This window comes from Aplysia californica, unplaced genomic scaffold, assembly GCF_000002075.1.
Source record: "Aplysia californica isolate F4 #8 unplaced genomic scaffold, AplCal3.0 scaffold00308, whole genome shotgun sequence".
NCBI lineage: Eukaryota > Metazoa > Mollusca > Gastropoda > Aplysiida > Aplysiidae > Aplysia > Aplysia californica.
Genome location: NW_004797578.1, coordinates 161,273 through 174,717, shown reverse-complemented (window position 1 = coordinate 174,717; position 13,445 = coordinate 161,273). Strand labels below are relative to the sequence as shown.

At 37.6% G+C, this 13,445-nt stretch overlaps 1 protein-coding gene across 1 annotated transcript in view; it reads right to left on the bottom strand.

Moving 5' to 3' along the window:
• The window catches only part of LOC101862593 (sorbitol dehydrogenase-like), a 15,294-nt gene extending 5,727 nt beyond the window's left edge, over positions 1-9,567 (bottom strand). The window contains exons 1-5 of the mRNA XM_035970692.1: positions 9,336-9,567; positions 5,002-5,035; positions 4,198-4,362; positions 2,045-2,204; positions 198-316 (exon numbers count right to left, since the gene is read on the bottom strand). Of these exons, the coding sequence (XP_035826585.1) occupies positions 198-316; positions 2,045-2,204; positions 4,198-4,362; positions 5,002-5,035; positions 9,336-9,389 (532 nt within the window). The 5' untranslated portion in view covers positions 9,390-9,567. The remainder of the gene's footprint in view (positions 1-197; positions 317-2,044; positions 2,205-4,197; positions 4,363-5,001; positions 5,036-9,335) is intronic.
• Positions 9,568-13,445: the final 3,878 nt, after the last annotated feature.

Genomic DNA, 13,445 nt, shown 5'->3' with positions numbered 1-13,445 from the left:
CTCCCCCATTCCCAAGTTTTTATGGGACTATGAATTAGGATTGCACAAAACACTACCTAGCATGGTCCCAGAAGGTCAAAACTGCAATGCCTCTCTACCAACTCTCTAAAGTAGTTAAAATGAACTCTGGGACAGTAGCCTACTGTACACGAAGGTTGAGAAGTCACAAGGTTTTGACCTTGCAATCCTGTACCTACCAGCTCCACAGATCAGTACTGTGCTGCCCAGTCCAACACCGGCCCTGTTTGTCGCGTGAACGGCAACAGACAAAGGTTCCAGCAGTGCACCCTCTTCCAAAGAAACATGGTCCGGGAGCCTGAGTAATTCAAGATTTAAGTTAAAATCTCTTAGGCATACACTGTACAGGTTAACTTTCCTCACTGCCCAAACCCTCTTTGGGCTACTTTGTAGTCTGACAATATAATCCTGGCTGTGAAAGGGTAAAGGTCTCCATGTGACCACCAACAGATACTCATCTCCCAGCAACATCTCGTACAGAACCACATATGAGAACACTTGTGTTTTAAATATGCCGTTACTCTAAATGAACCTACCTATTTTCTAAACACCTTCTACACAGAATTAAACACAATTTTTGCTCTTTTACGAGGCAATAATTTGGAAGAACTAGATTCTTTAGATCTACTAAAATTATTTCAATCTTAGTTACGCTTTTTCAATCTTTTTCAATTATAAAATTTTTAATGCTGATTGGTGAATCAGTCTAAGAATGGCTGTTGAAAAAAGGGCTACAAAAACGATGCAGTGGTTTCTGCCTAAAAAGAGTTAATACGGGGATCTTGTGGTCTAGAGGCAGGGTGTTCGATCTCATTCAAAAGGTAACAGGTTCGAAACCTGACACTGACGGCGACGGAAAATGTTCTTCTCTAAAAGTAAAACATAATTTTTTTTCTCATTTCGCCTTTCCTACTCTCTAATCTTGTTCTGTCGTCCGCCTTCATCTCACTTTCTGCCCCCCCCCCCTCGACTTTGCCCCCTCCTCTGGGCTCCTTACCCTTTTTGCTGCCTTTTTAGTGCTACTCTTTGGCTTCTTCGTACTGCTGTCTTTCAGCCACACCCCTGATCTTGGGGTAGGTAGATCTAGCACCTAGCTTTCTCGGATAACAGTTTAAAAATCTTAGAGGTCCCTTGTGCATATTCCTTGGTGGTCCTAAAATAGACAAGAGTAGGCTTCGGTCGCTACCCGGGCAAAATTCAAAATTAATTCCAACTAAAAAAAAATGCTTAATGCATCCCGAGCGCTCATATAACATTATTCAATTTCGAGCACCGTAAAACACTTACCAAAAACAAAACAAACAGTTATTACAGAGAAATCCATTTATTGACAACAATCATGGAAAGAAAACAAATCAGAAACCACAGAGATAAATAAGAAAGTTGTTAGACACAGTATCAACAGTTGAACCGATATAATGCAAGATTCAAAATGATATGCAAAACCCATTGCAAAACAAGAATATAGAGCATATCAAAAGAATGACTCGTGACTCAGCAGTATGTGTACAAACATTTCCATGTAAATGCTTTTATGCTAACAAAGATAAAAATCAATATGAAACATTTGTACACATATGACTGAAAAGATTATCAAGCAAAATCTCACTCATTGTGTACAGACACGATTACCACAGAAAACAAACATTAACAACTGTAAAAATGTATGATCATCTCTATATTATTATTATTATTATTATTATTATTATTATTATTATTATTATTATTATTATTATTATTATTATTATTATTACTATTTTTTAAAAATTACGATTGTTATTATTATTAGATCTATTATTATTATTATTATTATTATTATTATTATTATTATTATTATTATTATTATTATTATTATTGTTGATGTTGTTGTTGTTGTAATCTTATTATGCAAAGTATATATATATATATATATATATAGAGAGAGAGAGAGAGAAAGACATATAGACACACACACACATACACACACACACACACACATACACACACACACACACACACACACACACACACACACACACACACTTACTTAAAGCAAAAATCTGCATCAAGGACATAGTAGCGTGCCAAGTTGCCATGACATGGAGGAGTTGCACAAAATTTCATGTCTACACACAGATTGTAGCGACCAGTTTTGCAATAGTTGCACATACGGCAGGGGACACCTGGTTCTATTGCTACTCTGTCTCCTAAGAGAAGAAGCAAAAAAGTTTTTTTTAAAGCGTCCTTGGGTGAATGATTACGTGCTGTTAGTGGTATAAATAATAATGCAACAAAAACAGTGAGCAGTTTCTGATATTTCCAAAACAAGAACGTGTTGTAATGGTCTCTTTCTACTAAGTTCGTGTACGTCCGTAATCCTCTTCTAAGCAGACCACAATTTATCGAAAAGCAATGTTTCTATATTGATCAATACTCAATACATGTATATATAAATAAGAATTGTGAGATAAATGACAATGAAATATGTCCTAGTAATAAAACAAAGACATGCTTACGACAGTTCAGTTCAGTTTCGTTGATAGTGTAAATGAACATTTTTTCAAAACCTGGGGAAATCTTACACAACAAAATAAAACCAGTGACAAAAAAAAACAGTTTTAAACATTCATGGATTCTTTTTCGCATGTGTATGGAGAAATGTAAAATAAAACACCTTGGGCAATGCATGAAATAGGATTTGGTAGACAGCATATCTTGCATTTGAGTGGTATTGGCCAAAATATCAGTGCTTTTTAGTTTTTAATTGGAGGTCATTCAGTGCATATTGAAATGAATATTCGACTGATTCATATAAATCCAACTTCTGCGTCACACTTTTCTTTAGATACATTCAGAATAGGTTCCACAGTAAGCTATGAAGACACAATATCAACATTTTTAACCCACAAAATACCATTTTATTCACGTCAGCTGCTTCTGATTCGGAGTGTTTATTGACTATAATGAATGCAGTTTGTTCTGGCAGTTAATTGAAATGTTATCATGCCATTCTTATTTTTTCACCAACGTTTGTCCTCAACCTGTTATGTACGATAAATTAACATTTCAACAACATATCTCAGAAACCGTTTGACTACTTTTTCTGGCATTTGATAACCATATAAATACAGTGGAAACGATATATAACAGGCCCTGTAATAACAGTGATCCGGTAATAACAGGGTTTTTTTAAATCCCTGTTTTTTTCCCTACTCTTTGTCTCTATTAAAAGTTATCGGCAATAACAGGGCCTCATCGGAGCCCAATCGGTTATTGCAGAGACAAAGGCTCGTTAGCAATGTGTAAAAAGTAAGAGAGAGAGAGAGAGAGAGAGAGAGAGAGAGAGAGAGAGAGAGAGAGAGAGAGAGAGAGAGGGAGGGAGAGGGAGAGGGGGAGAGAGAGAGAGAGAGAGAGAGAGAGAGAGAGAGAGAGAGAGAGAGAGAGAGAGAGAGAGAGAGAGAGAGAGATGAAGCATGCAAGCGCAAGCCACGCCACTGCAAGCACACGCAGCGGGTGAAGCGAGAGAGGACTGCGGTGTGCTGCAGACCTTAAGGTAGCCCACCCTTCAAGAAATACAGCTGGAATATTCCAGAAATGCTTACTTTCCTTGCATTTCTGATTTAACAGGGATCTGATATAATAGGACTTTTTCTCTGGTCGCACCATCTCTGTTATATCAGGTTTTCACTGTACATGTACAATGCACAAAATAGGCGTTCATGCATGTAAATTAATCGACATTATTTCTTTACCTCCATGACCCTCACGAAGTCCTCATTTTTTGGCAATGGCTCATTTATGGGATTATCAGTGAAACCGAATTGGCCTTCAGACACCGGGTTGACGACTTCTCCTAGATCTACTACTGGTCACATAATGTAATTATGGATTTGATTTATTAATGGGACATGATTTATTGTTATTTTGACTTACAAGCTATGAGCAAAGAAAAACAATTTGTTACGATTCCAGCCAGGCTGTGTTCTTCGATAAACCACATGTTGACTCAATGAGAGTACGTCCCAGTCTTCAAGTGCACCACATACATTCTGCTAAGGGCACTTGCAAATAATCATTACAAGATTATATTTTATCTTTACCCATGAGCCAGCATATACGCCTGATTACAAATCAATATTTCTCTTGAGAATACCTGCTTATTTGCCATACCCGACACAACTTTGTTCACAATCCACTTACCTACTTTCAAGGATGTGACACCCTGACCAAGTTCACTGACTATTCCGCTAGCTTCATGACCCAAAGCCATGGGTGCTTTTACAATATAATCTCCGATCCTCCCATTTGTCCAGAAGTGAACATCTGATCCGCAAATTCCAACCTCCTGCATGGATAGCTGCACCTCTGAACAAATGCACTTGTGTGACCAATGGAATCAAACAGACATCATTATAATGACTTATCACAACAATGCATACCATTAATTGGCACTTTGTTCTAACTAAAAAGACGTATACTTAGTATGAAGATTCAAGTTTACAATAAATCCTGTGAAATTACAGCATCTAAAAAGTAAGTCCAGAAGATCACTTTTCATAATTTCATTTTCATACTAAATTAAATCACTTTCCCAACTTAGATTAAATTCCACAATAAATAGCCAGTTGTTTCTTTCTTTTTAAATATCAATATTGCCACTATGAATATGACACTAAATAAAATTATAATACAAAGAATAACTACTACTCCTGAGAGCAACTGAGATAATAATGGTAAAGCCGCCTAGGAGAATCTACAAATCAGAGAACCTGTATATACTTACCACTTCTTCGCGGGTAGCAAAAATCACATGCCATTAAAACCAATGAAAATATTTTAAAGGAAAGCCACTCAAATACAGTAAAACTGTATCCCAACAAAATGACATACGAATGAACGAATATAAATTGTGTGGAATATCAACAATGCGGAAAGGAACACAAATCTAAATCTGTTGAAAATAGTGATCCTAACGTAAACATGGTTTATTATATATGTACTTACGTCCAGGTCCAGGTTTAGGCACAGGAAGGTCTTCCTGCAAAACACAGTTTTAACTGACATTATTCCATCTCATACCTGAATAAGCTATGGTTATATTGGCAGAATGAAAGACAATAGATGAACCAGAATGTACGGAATAGAAACCAAGAATGGGAAAAATATCTAGAGGTAGACCAGAAAGAAGATGGTAGAACGACATCAAAGAGAAAATGGGTGTAACCTGGACACGAAAACAGCTGACAAAACAGAGTTGTTGGAAGGCTACATCCTGCAGTTGACAAACAACACCTAGAAAGAAAGAAAGAAAGAAAGAAAGAAAGAAAGAAAGAAAGAAAGAAAGAAAGAAAGAAAGAAAGAAAGAAAGAAAGAAAAGAAAAGAAGAGAAAGAAAGAAAGAAAGAAATAGGAGAGAAAACGGGCACTTAGTTTTTCCTGTTCGCTTAAGATCCCACATTCCCTTCGCTCTATTGCACCGGGATCTTAGTTTTAATTTCTTTAAGCGTTTTACGGCATTTGCAGCACAATTAGGTATAAACGCCGAGGGTTCGGGGTGTTGTATGAGAGTAATATTTACTTTTAAAAAAGTAGGAGGAGAGATTAGGAAGATACATGTTTGATAGGAAAGAAGGAGCAAACCACACCAGAGCACCCGCCGATCACACTCACCTAGATCTCATGCTGAGACTACTATAGTATAGAGAAAGCTAGTCAAAAAGAGAAATTCACAGATAAATAAAATAAAGAAAGAAGATACTTATAGAGCCTTTGGCTTGAGAAAAAAAGACTAAAATTTGATTTCCTCATTTGCCTTTTTGCCTGGATGCATCACGAATAACCTGAGTTAACTTTCACAGGCTGTCAGTCAGAGCATTAGATACTGCATCTTCCTTCAAGCCTGAACGGCCATAGAGGATGAAACTGTAAGTATAGGCCATAAATGTAAAGTAATCCTCCTTGCATACAATTAAGTAAGAATTATTTTTCAGACTCCACAAGTTTAATTCTTTCACATACAACTTTTTGCGTCAAACACAATCGTGAAAACAGAGGTTTATACAATTGTACGTTAAGATCTCTCAAAGCAGAAGCACGAATCGTTTTTAGTGACAGAATACATCTACAGTGCAACACTGTGACATGTACAGAATATGTAAGTTTTTAGGTTGTCTAAGCTCACTGAATAAGGAGGGTAACCTTCTAGCTTTCAGGTGACACCACAGAATTCTACACTTAAGTGTAGAATTCTGTGGGTGACACTCAATCAGCACCAGTTTTCGAGCATTCCATTCATTTTCTGTAACTATTTGCAAAGACTGACCACATTCTGGTTTCTTCACACTCTTAAGTGACTGCACACATTCCGACTCAAAAACTAAAAATAATGGATCGGTTGTCATGTGCGTGTGTGTGCATGTGTGTGTGTGTGTGTGTGTGTGTGTGTGTGTGTGTGTGTGTGTGTGTGTGTGTGTGTGTGTGTGTGTGTTCCATATATAAGAAATATATCTCTGCTCATACATTTACGTAGTTTTCTGCTTTTAAATGATCGCACATCTTTCTTAGATATATATATATATATATATATATATATATATATATATATATATATATATATATATATATATATATATATATATATATATATATATATATATACAGACGGCCTTAGCTACGGCATGATTCAGGAACAAACGCAAAGTAACTTTCTCTCGTGTGTTCCATGGGTAACGAAAGAACTGAAAGATCTAATAAAAGAAAAACGGAAAGCCTTTAGAAGTAATAACATGAATGAAATGTACTTGATATCTAAAAAAATTAAAAGAAAGATTGCTCATTGTAAACAAGCGCACAAAACTAGAATTGAGAGCGAATTTCAGACAAATAATATGAGAAATATGTGGTCCTCTTTGAAAAAAATAACGGGTTATACTGCAGCGAGAGAGAGTAAGCAAGTAAAAAATTAAAGAGACTATGTAAATGAGCTAAACAACTTTTATTGTTGTTTCGACTGTTTTGATTTTGAGAATGAGCAGCGTGATCTAAAACAGAGGCTAAGAGACGAGTTGAGCAGGGAGGAGTGTGTTGAGCTCAGTGAGCGGAGTGTTAAAAAGAAATTTCAAAGTGTAAACATAAACAAAGCCTGTGGTCCAGACGGAGTGAAAGTGAGAGTGTTAAGAACTTGTTGTGAGCAACTGGCCCCGATATTTACCTTCATTTTTAACCTGACCCTACACAAAAACTACATTCCTACAATATGGAAAACATCGGAGGTAATACCAATACCAAAAAAGCCTAAAATATATGAATTAAATGACTTAAGACCAGTCGCTCTTACAATTCCATTGCTTTCAAGTGCCTTGAAAAAGTGATCCTCTCTAATATTCTAGGCCGTGTTCATGGAAATCTAGATCCATTCCAGTTTGCATACAAACAAGAGAGGAACGTAGAAGATGCTGTACTTGTTTTTTGTGACTCTATACTGAAACACCTTGAAACATCTAAAACGTATACGAGGGTACTTTTTGTAGATTTTTCCTCAGCATTTAATACAATTCAACCGCATATTGTCATTGAAAAACTTCTGAGTCTGAGAGTTAGTCATCATATCGCAGCATGGGTCCTGGAATTTTTGACAGGTAGACCACAATATGTGAAGCTAAACAACACAAAATCTGACACAATTCTTTGTAACACCGGCGGTACTCAGGGGTGTGTTTTGTCACCAGTTTTGTATACTATCATAGACGTATGTATAAAACAACACGCTTTTAATTAAGTTTGTAGATGACTCCGCTATTGTTGGATTAATAAACCATGATGAAAAAGAGTATTTCGAAGAAATATGTAGGTTTTTTAAATGGTGCAACTCAAATTTTCTAAAAGTGAACCTCTCAAAAACAAAGGAAATGATTTTTGATTTTAGAAGAGAAAAACCAACAATCCCACGACTCGTAATTGAACAAGAAACTATTGAAATCACGGATTCATACACATATCTTGGCCTTACAATAGACAACAAATTTACATGGCAAAACCACGTAAACAATATCGCTAAAAAAGTAAATCAGAGGCTGTACTTTCTGAGGAAACTAAAGTCTTTCAATCTGAATCCATCCATCCTTCAGATTTTCTACACCACCACAATAGAAACTTTGATAATTTTGGAATCATTTGCTATGGTAGCAATCTGAGAAGGCAGCACATTATAAAACTAAATAAGTTGATAAAAAGGGCATCAAGAACAATTGGTAGAGACCTGAGTAACTTTGAATATCTGCACTAGACAAACGTTCTAAAAAAGGCGGAAATAATGCTTAGTGACCATAGCCACCCACTGACATCGAAATTTCAACTATCGACCCGCAGTAAACGATACATTTCCAAAAAAGCAAGAACAGACAGATTATATAGAAATCCATTCGTACCAACTGCAGTGAGGTTACTGAACACACAGTGCTACAAATGAAACAGACGAGAGAGAGAGAGAGGGGGGGGAGAGGGAGAGGGAGAGGGAGAGAGAGAGAGAGAGAGAGAGAGAGAGAGAGAGAGAGAGAGAGAGAGAGAATGAATGTGTTACGGAGCGGGTTGTCCCAGCCCGTGAGACATGTATTTACTTGGCATAATGTCCTGACTGTCTTGTTGTGCGTTTGCGTGAGTGCACCTTTAAGTCTTACTTTTGTAACGTCTACTGCCATTGTTAACGACCAAGACAAATTTCTCCCTGCGAGATGAATAAAGATTGTCATTGTCATTGTCATTGTCATTGTCAAAGAGCCAGCACCGAGCGTGTTTTGTCAAGCAGATGTGCGCATCTTTAATTTCTTCTCTCATAACTTGACTATTACTACCTGCGCAGATTCAAGATTTCTTTTGATAAAAGATACGATATTCGTAGTCCGTTTAACACAGGTTTTAGAGAGATCTATACCGCCGATTTTAAATATTTATTCAAACGTATGCAACTAAAAATATGGCAAGGATGGTACTGTACAAAAATTTGTCTAGAACAAAAACTGCTGTAGATAACCTTTAAAACGAAGAATAAATCTCGAAACATTGAGCTTTAAGGACATTACTCATGTTGTAATGGTTTTCTGTGTGGGATGGGGAGGAAGTTATATCGTTTCTGTAGTTGACAAAAATACGAATTTCTTAATCACCACCGGCAAAGTCGCCTCAGGGCTAAGTAACCCTGTTGACCCCGACATACTGCTGAGTCACGAGTCACGCCAACTAAAAGTCACAGGATCGGGTGAAAAAATGACATCATGGGTCACTCAAGAGGTTAAAGCTCCACAACAGAAATTTATAAGTAAAACTCTAAATATCGCTTCATACCATGCGCAAGTCATCAGTTTTGTACAGCATTGCGGTCAAATTTGTGTCAGCCATTTTCTCTGCAGCTTCTTTGATGGTTTGTTCACCAGGAGATAATGGAAACTCAGCTTGCGAATGAGTCCAGTTTCAGCAAAGTGAAATTTATAGGCATACAGGGCAGGATATGTTAAAAGTAAAAACCCTCAAGATAAGCTCGCTCCGCTTTTGGGTTGGGACGTGTTGTGGTCAAATTTGTTTTGTGTCAAATGTTAAGGTGTAACAGTAGGCCTACATGAACATTAGCAAAACACCAGGCCCACAAACATCAAAATCAAAAATAGCAAAATCATGCAAATAGACGGCTTCAAGTGCCGAGGAAGTATATTCACCGGCCAATATTGTGACGTACCGACAGTGGCGTTTTGTGGGGTGAGGCTTGCAGCTTCAGCCCCACCCGGTTTTCTTCACCAATACGTTACTTCTTTGACTTAAATCAAATCAAAAGTTCTAAAAATTGGTCATTAAGTTGTGCATCTGACACCTGACGTCAAAGCTTCAAGTTCAGGGTCGGCGCTTTCTCAGAACCGGCAGCGTTTGGTACCAGTGTTCCGCGTAATTTACCGATTGGCGCAAACAAGATTGCGCTGCGCGTTTTAACGGTCGTATAAATGCAGGGCAATCTCAAGATTACGTTAATAATTTATATTTCTGAAACGATTTTTTAAAAATTCACTTCCATCTTTATTCTTTTACTCTCATCAAGGAACATTCACGTACATTTTCAAAAGTGTACAAAAATCTGAAGAGCCCACAACAATGATAATATGCCAGATATCAAACTCAAAGTCAAAGTTCATTTCACTTCCATCTTCATTCTTTTATTCACATCAAGAAACATTCACGTATATTTTCAAAAGTGTAAAAATATGGAAAATTAAAATTAAAATTAAGATATGAAACTGAAGAGCTCACAAGAACGATACAATTATACGATCGTCAAAACGCGCTGGCGTAATCTTGCGCGGATCGGTAAATTGCGCGGAACACCAGAACCATCCCAGTTTCTTAGCAGTGGCGTCGGGTGGGTTGGAAAGAGGGAGGGGCTTGCCATGACCAAACACATTCGATCCCTCAGATTATAGTGGATGTGTGATAACAGAAAGGCCAGTAAAGAGCGCATATAAAGAGGATAACATGACAATATAAATACGTCTACATAATATTGTTAGTGGCAATCCCACGTTTGAAACCAGGAAAAAAGGACTCGCCTGAGTATTTTTAGGCCTGTACACATGATGATTTGTGCCCTTCGGGTTTTATGTTAAGCAAGTTTATCGATGACATTTCGGTTGAACTGTACATTCTTCAAGATGTACCATTCATGATTAAAATACCTCTGTTGCTCTCTATCCACACCTGAATGCAAAAGTTCAGCTGGTTGATATGATCCCAGCCTCTTGACAGTGAGTTTATATCTTCACATGAGAAAATGTAAAGCGAGTTTCCAATAAATATTCTTCACGATTCATTACTGCATTGAAGAAAGCATATTAGATTTTAATTTAAAACTATCTAAACTCCCTGATGCAATACACAGGTGTTTGTTTCATAAATTGTCCGACGATCTCACTACACAGAGCACTGGTGTACACGGTAAGCTACACTTGAAAGTAGTGGTTGCTAACTCGCCCAAAATTCCATTCAAGTGTACACACACAGTGTAAGACCAGTAATACCATCCCAGTTACATGGCTTGATTAAAGAAAGCACACAGAGCCACGGAAAAACAGAAAGGGGGGGCTCAGTCTACGCTTTGGCCAGAAGCCGTTAGGGTGTGCAAATGAGAAGCGGAAAACTGCACAGGTTTTAATACTATTGTCAAAAAGTTTAAAGGAGTTTTCCAAAACCTGTTGGAAAATTGCGCAAGTACTTTTAGTACATGTCTTAGGTTGTGCAAGTATTCGATCTGGTACCGACTTGAAATTCAGTAGACCTCTTCAGTTATCCCAGAATCAAGACTGTTATTTCATTTCATTGTACTTTTTTTTTCGTCCTTTCTCTATCATGAAAATCTCCATTTTTAAGTTTCATTTTGCAGCGCCACTAAATTGCATCGGGCTTACACATTTATACAAAGTCCCTAATATATTTACTTATTTTCTGGTTGTTCTTCTGAGACAAACTCACTGGACTATTTTCAGCTAAACAATGTACCCCCTCCTACACCCAGCTTGGTAGAGAGGTCTTAAACGGATTTAATGAACACTCAATCAGCTAAATACGGTTAAGTTAGGATTCTGATTCGACTACAGACCTCATAATCGATACCACACTTACTTAAAAACCGCATAAAGGAACGGTGGCTTATTGGGTAAGTCGTTGTATAACACGAAAAAACATGCGCAATTTTCCACCACCTTGCAAATTTGGTGTCAAGAGTCAAGCAATGCCTCGCCACGTCACTCAACGCTTGGATGCAGCTTCAGCCCCCTTGCCTTTTTGAACCATCAGTTCCTTTGTCTCTTTGTGAGTACTTGATAGTACAGTCAATGATAGTACATAACAAGATGGGCCACTTCTCTCTTTGAGCCAATTAAAAAAGTGTCCTCAAAATTTGGTGGCGCCCTCTTCACAAAAGCGCACTCTTTGCGAACAGACTTACCTTACTTGAGTTTTTTAAAATCAAAGTGAAACTAGCAAATTTTGGGATAAATTTCGGAAGAACGCTTTTTTAAAATGGTTACGCTGACAAAAAACCTCTTCCGGAGGAAAGGGTGATGGTTTTCTTCGTTTAATTTGACTTTAGAATGAAAGGCGAGAGGTCATTAAAATTTTAAAAAAATAAAACTCCGCACTGAACGTACCCGAACTGCTGATGAACAGCAGTCGATCTGCGCACGCAAGGAGGTGCTATTCCTATTCTTCTTCTGGAAAAACGAAAGAGAGCTTCAAAACAGACTGCAGCGCCATCTGAAGCAAAGAGCATACTTCCTGCGGACACTTTTTTGGCTGAGTGGCCCATCTTGTTATGTACTATCATTGGTACAGTATAAAGTATCGATATTGTTTAGCGCACGAGCTTATTGCATAGTCACTATACATACTGTGTACAGTAGGTCTATGGTGACTTGGTAGAAAGGCATTTAGGTGGGCCAGGGTTTAAGCGCCCAGAATCTACAGTATAAGAGCGATCAGGCCTGAGTTCATTTGATCTGATGTACAGATCCCACGGAATGTCTGTGAAATATAAGTTCAAAGTCTACAAGTGCAAATTATTGACAGCGGGGGAACGAAGAACTTGTATCATTTAGCAAATAGTTAAAGCAAGATGGCTCTTAAGGTTCGTGATTTTTTAAAAAGTATCTCAAAATACCAATGTGAGTAAATTTTAGCTAAAAGCTAGTCTTTTCCCCTATGTTATTATAATACATAGAGTGTAATTCTTTTTCATTCTTCTGTTAAGTAATAGCACACAGAATTCAAGCCAACCGATGCCATCGAAAGTCAGACAGTCAGACAGACAGACAGACAGACAGACAGACAGACAGACAGACAGACAGACAGACAGACAGACAGACAGACAGGCAGACAGACAGACAGACTGACAGACAGACTGACAGACAGACTGACAGACAGACTGACAGACAGACACGACATCATAGTGAATGTGAGAGACAGAAAGATGGTTAAGTCTGTCTCTCTGTGCCATTGTTGTCATGTTGCAATCTGACAAGTGGAAGAAGAAGAATCCTAAATCAGTCCCCAGTAGTATTAATTAAAGAAATATGTTTAATGTACAACTTGTTCTTTTTTACCATTGCAATCAACTCTTGTCATCAGCGTACCGTAATAGGAATGTGAAAACAACGATAGTGTGTAAGAGATACAGAATAAATGAACAGTCTGCTAAAGCCAAGAAGACACTATAACAGAGAGAATTAAGGAGAAAGAACAGAAAAGTTACAAAGAGAAGACAAATAGACATAAAAAAGAGAGTGGAGGGGAGAAAAACGAAGGAAAAGAAGAGCGGAAGAAATGGATATATAAAAACGAAAAGTGTGTATGAGAGAGAAAGAGATTGAGAGAGAGAGAGAGGAGGGAGAGAGAGAGAGAGAGAGAGAGAGAGAGAGG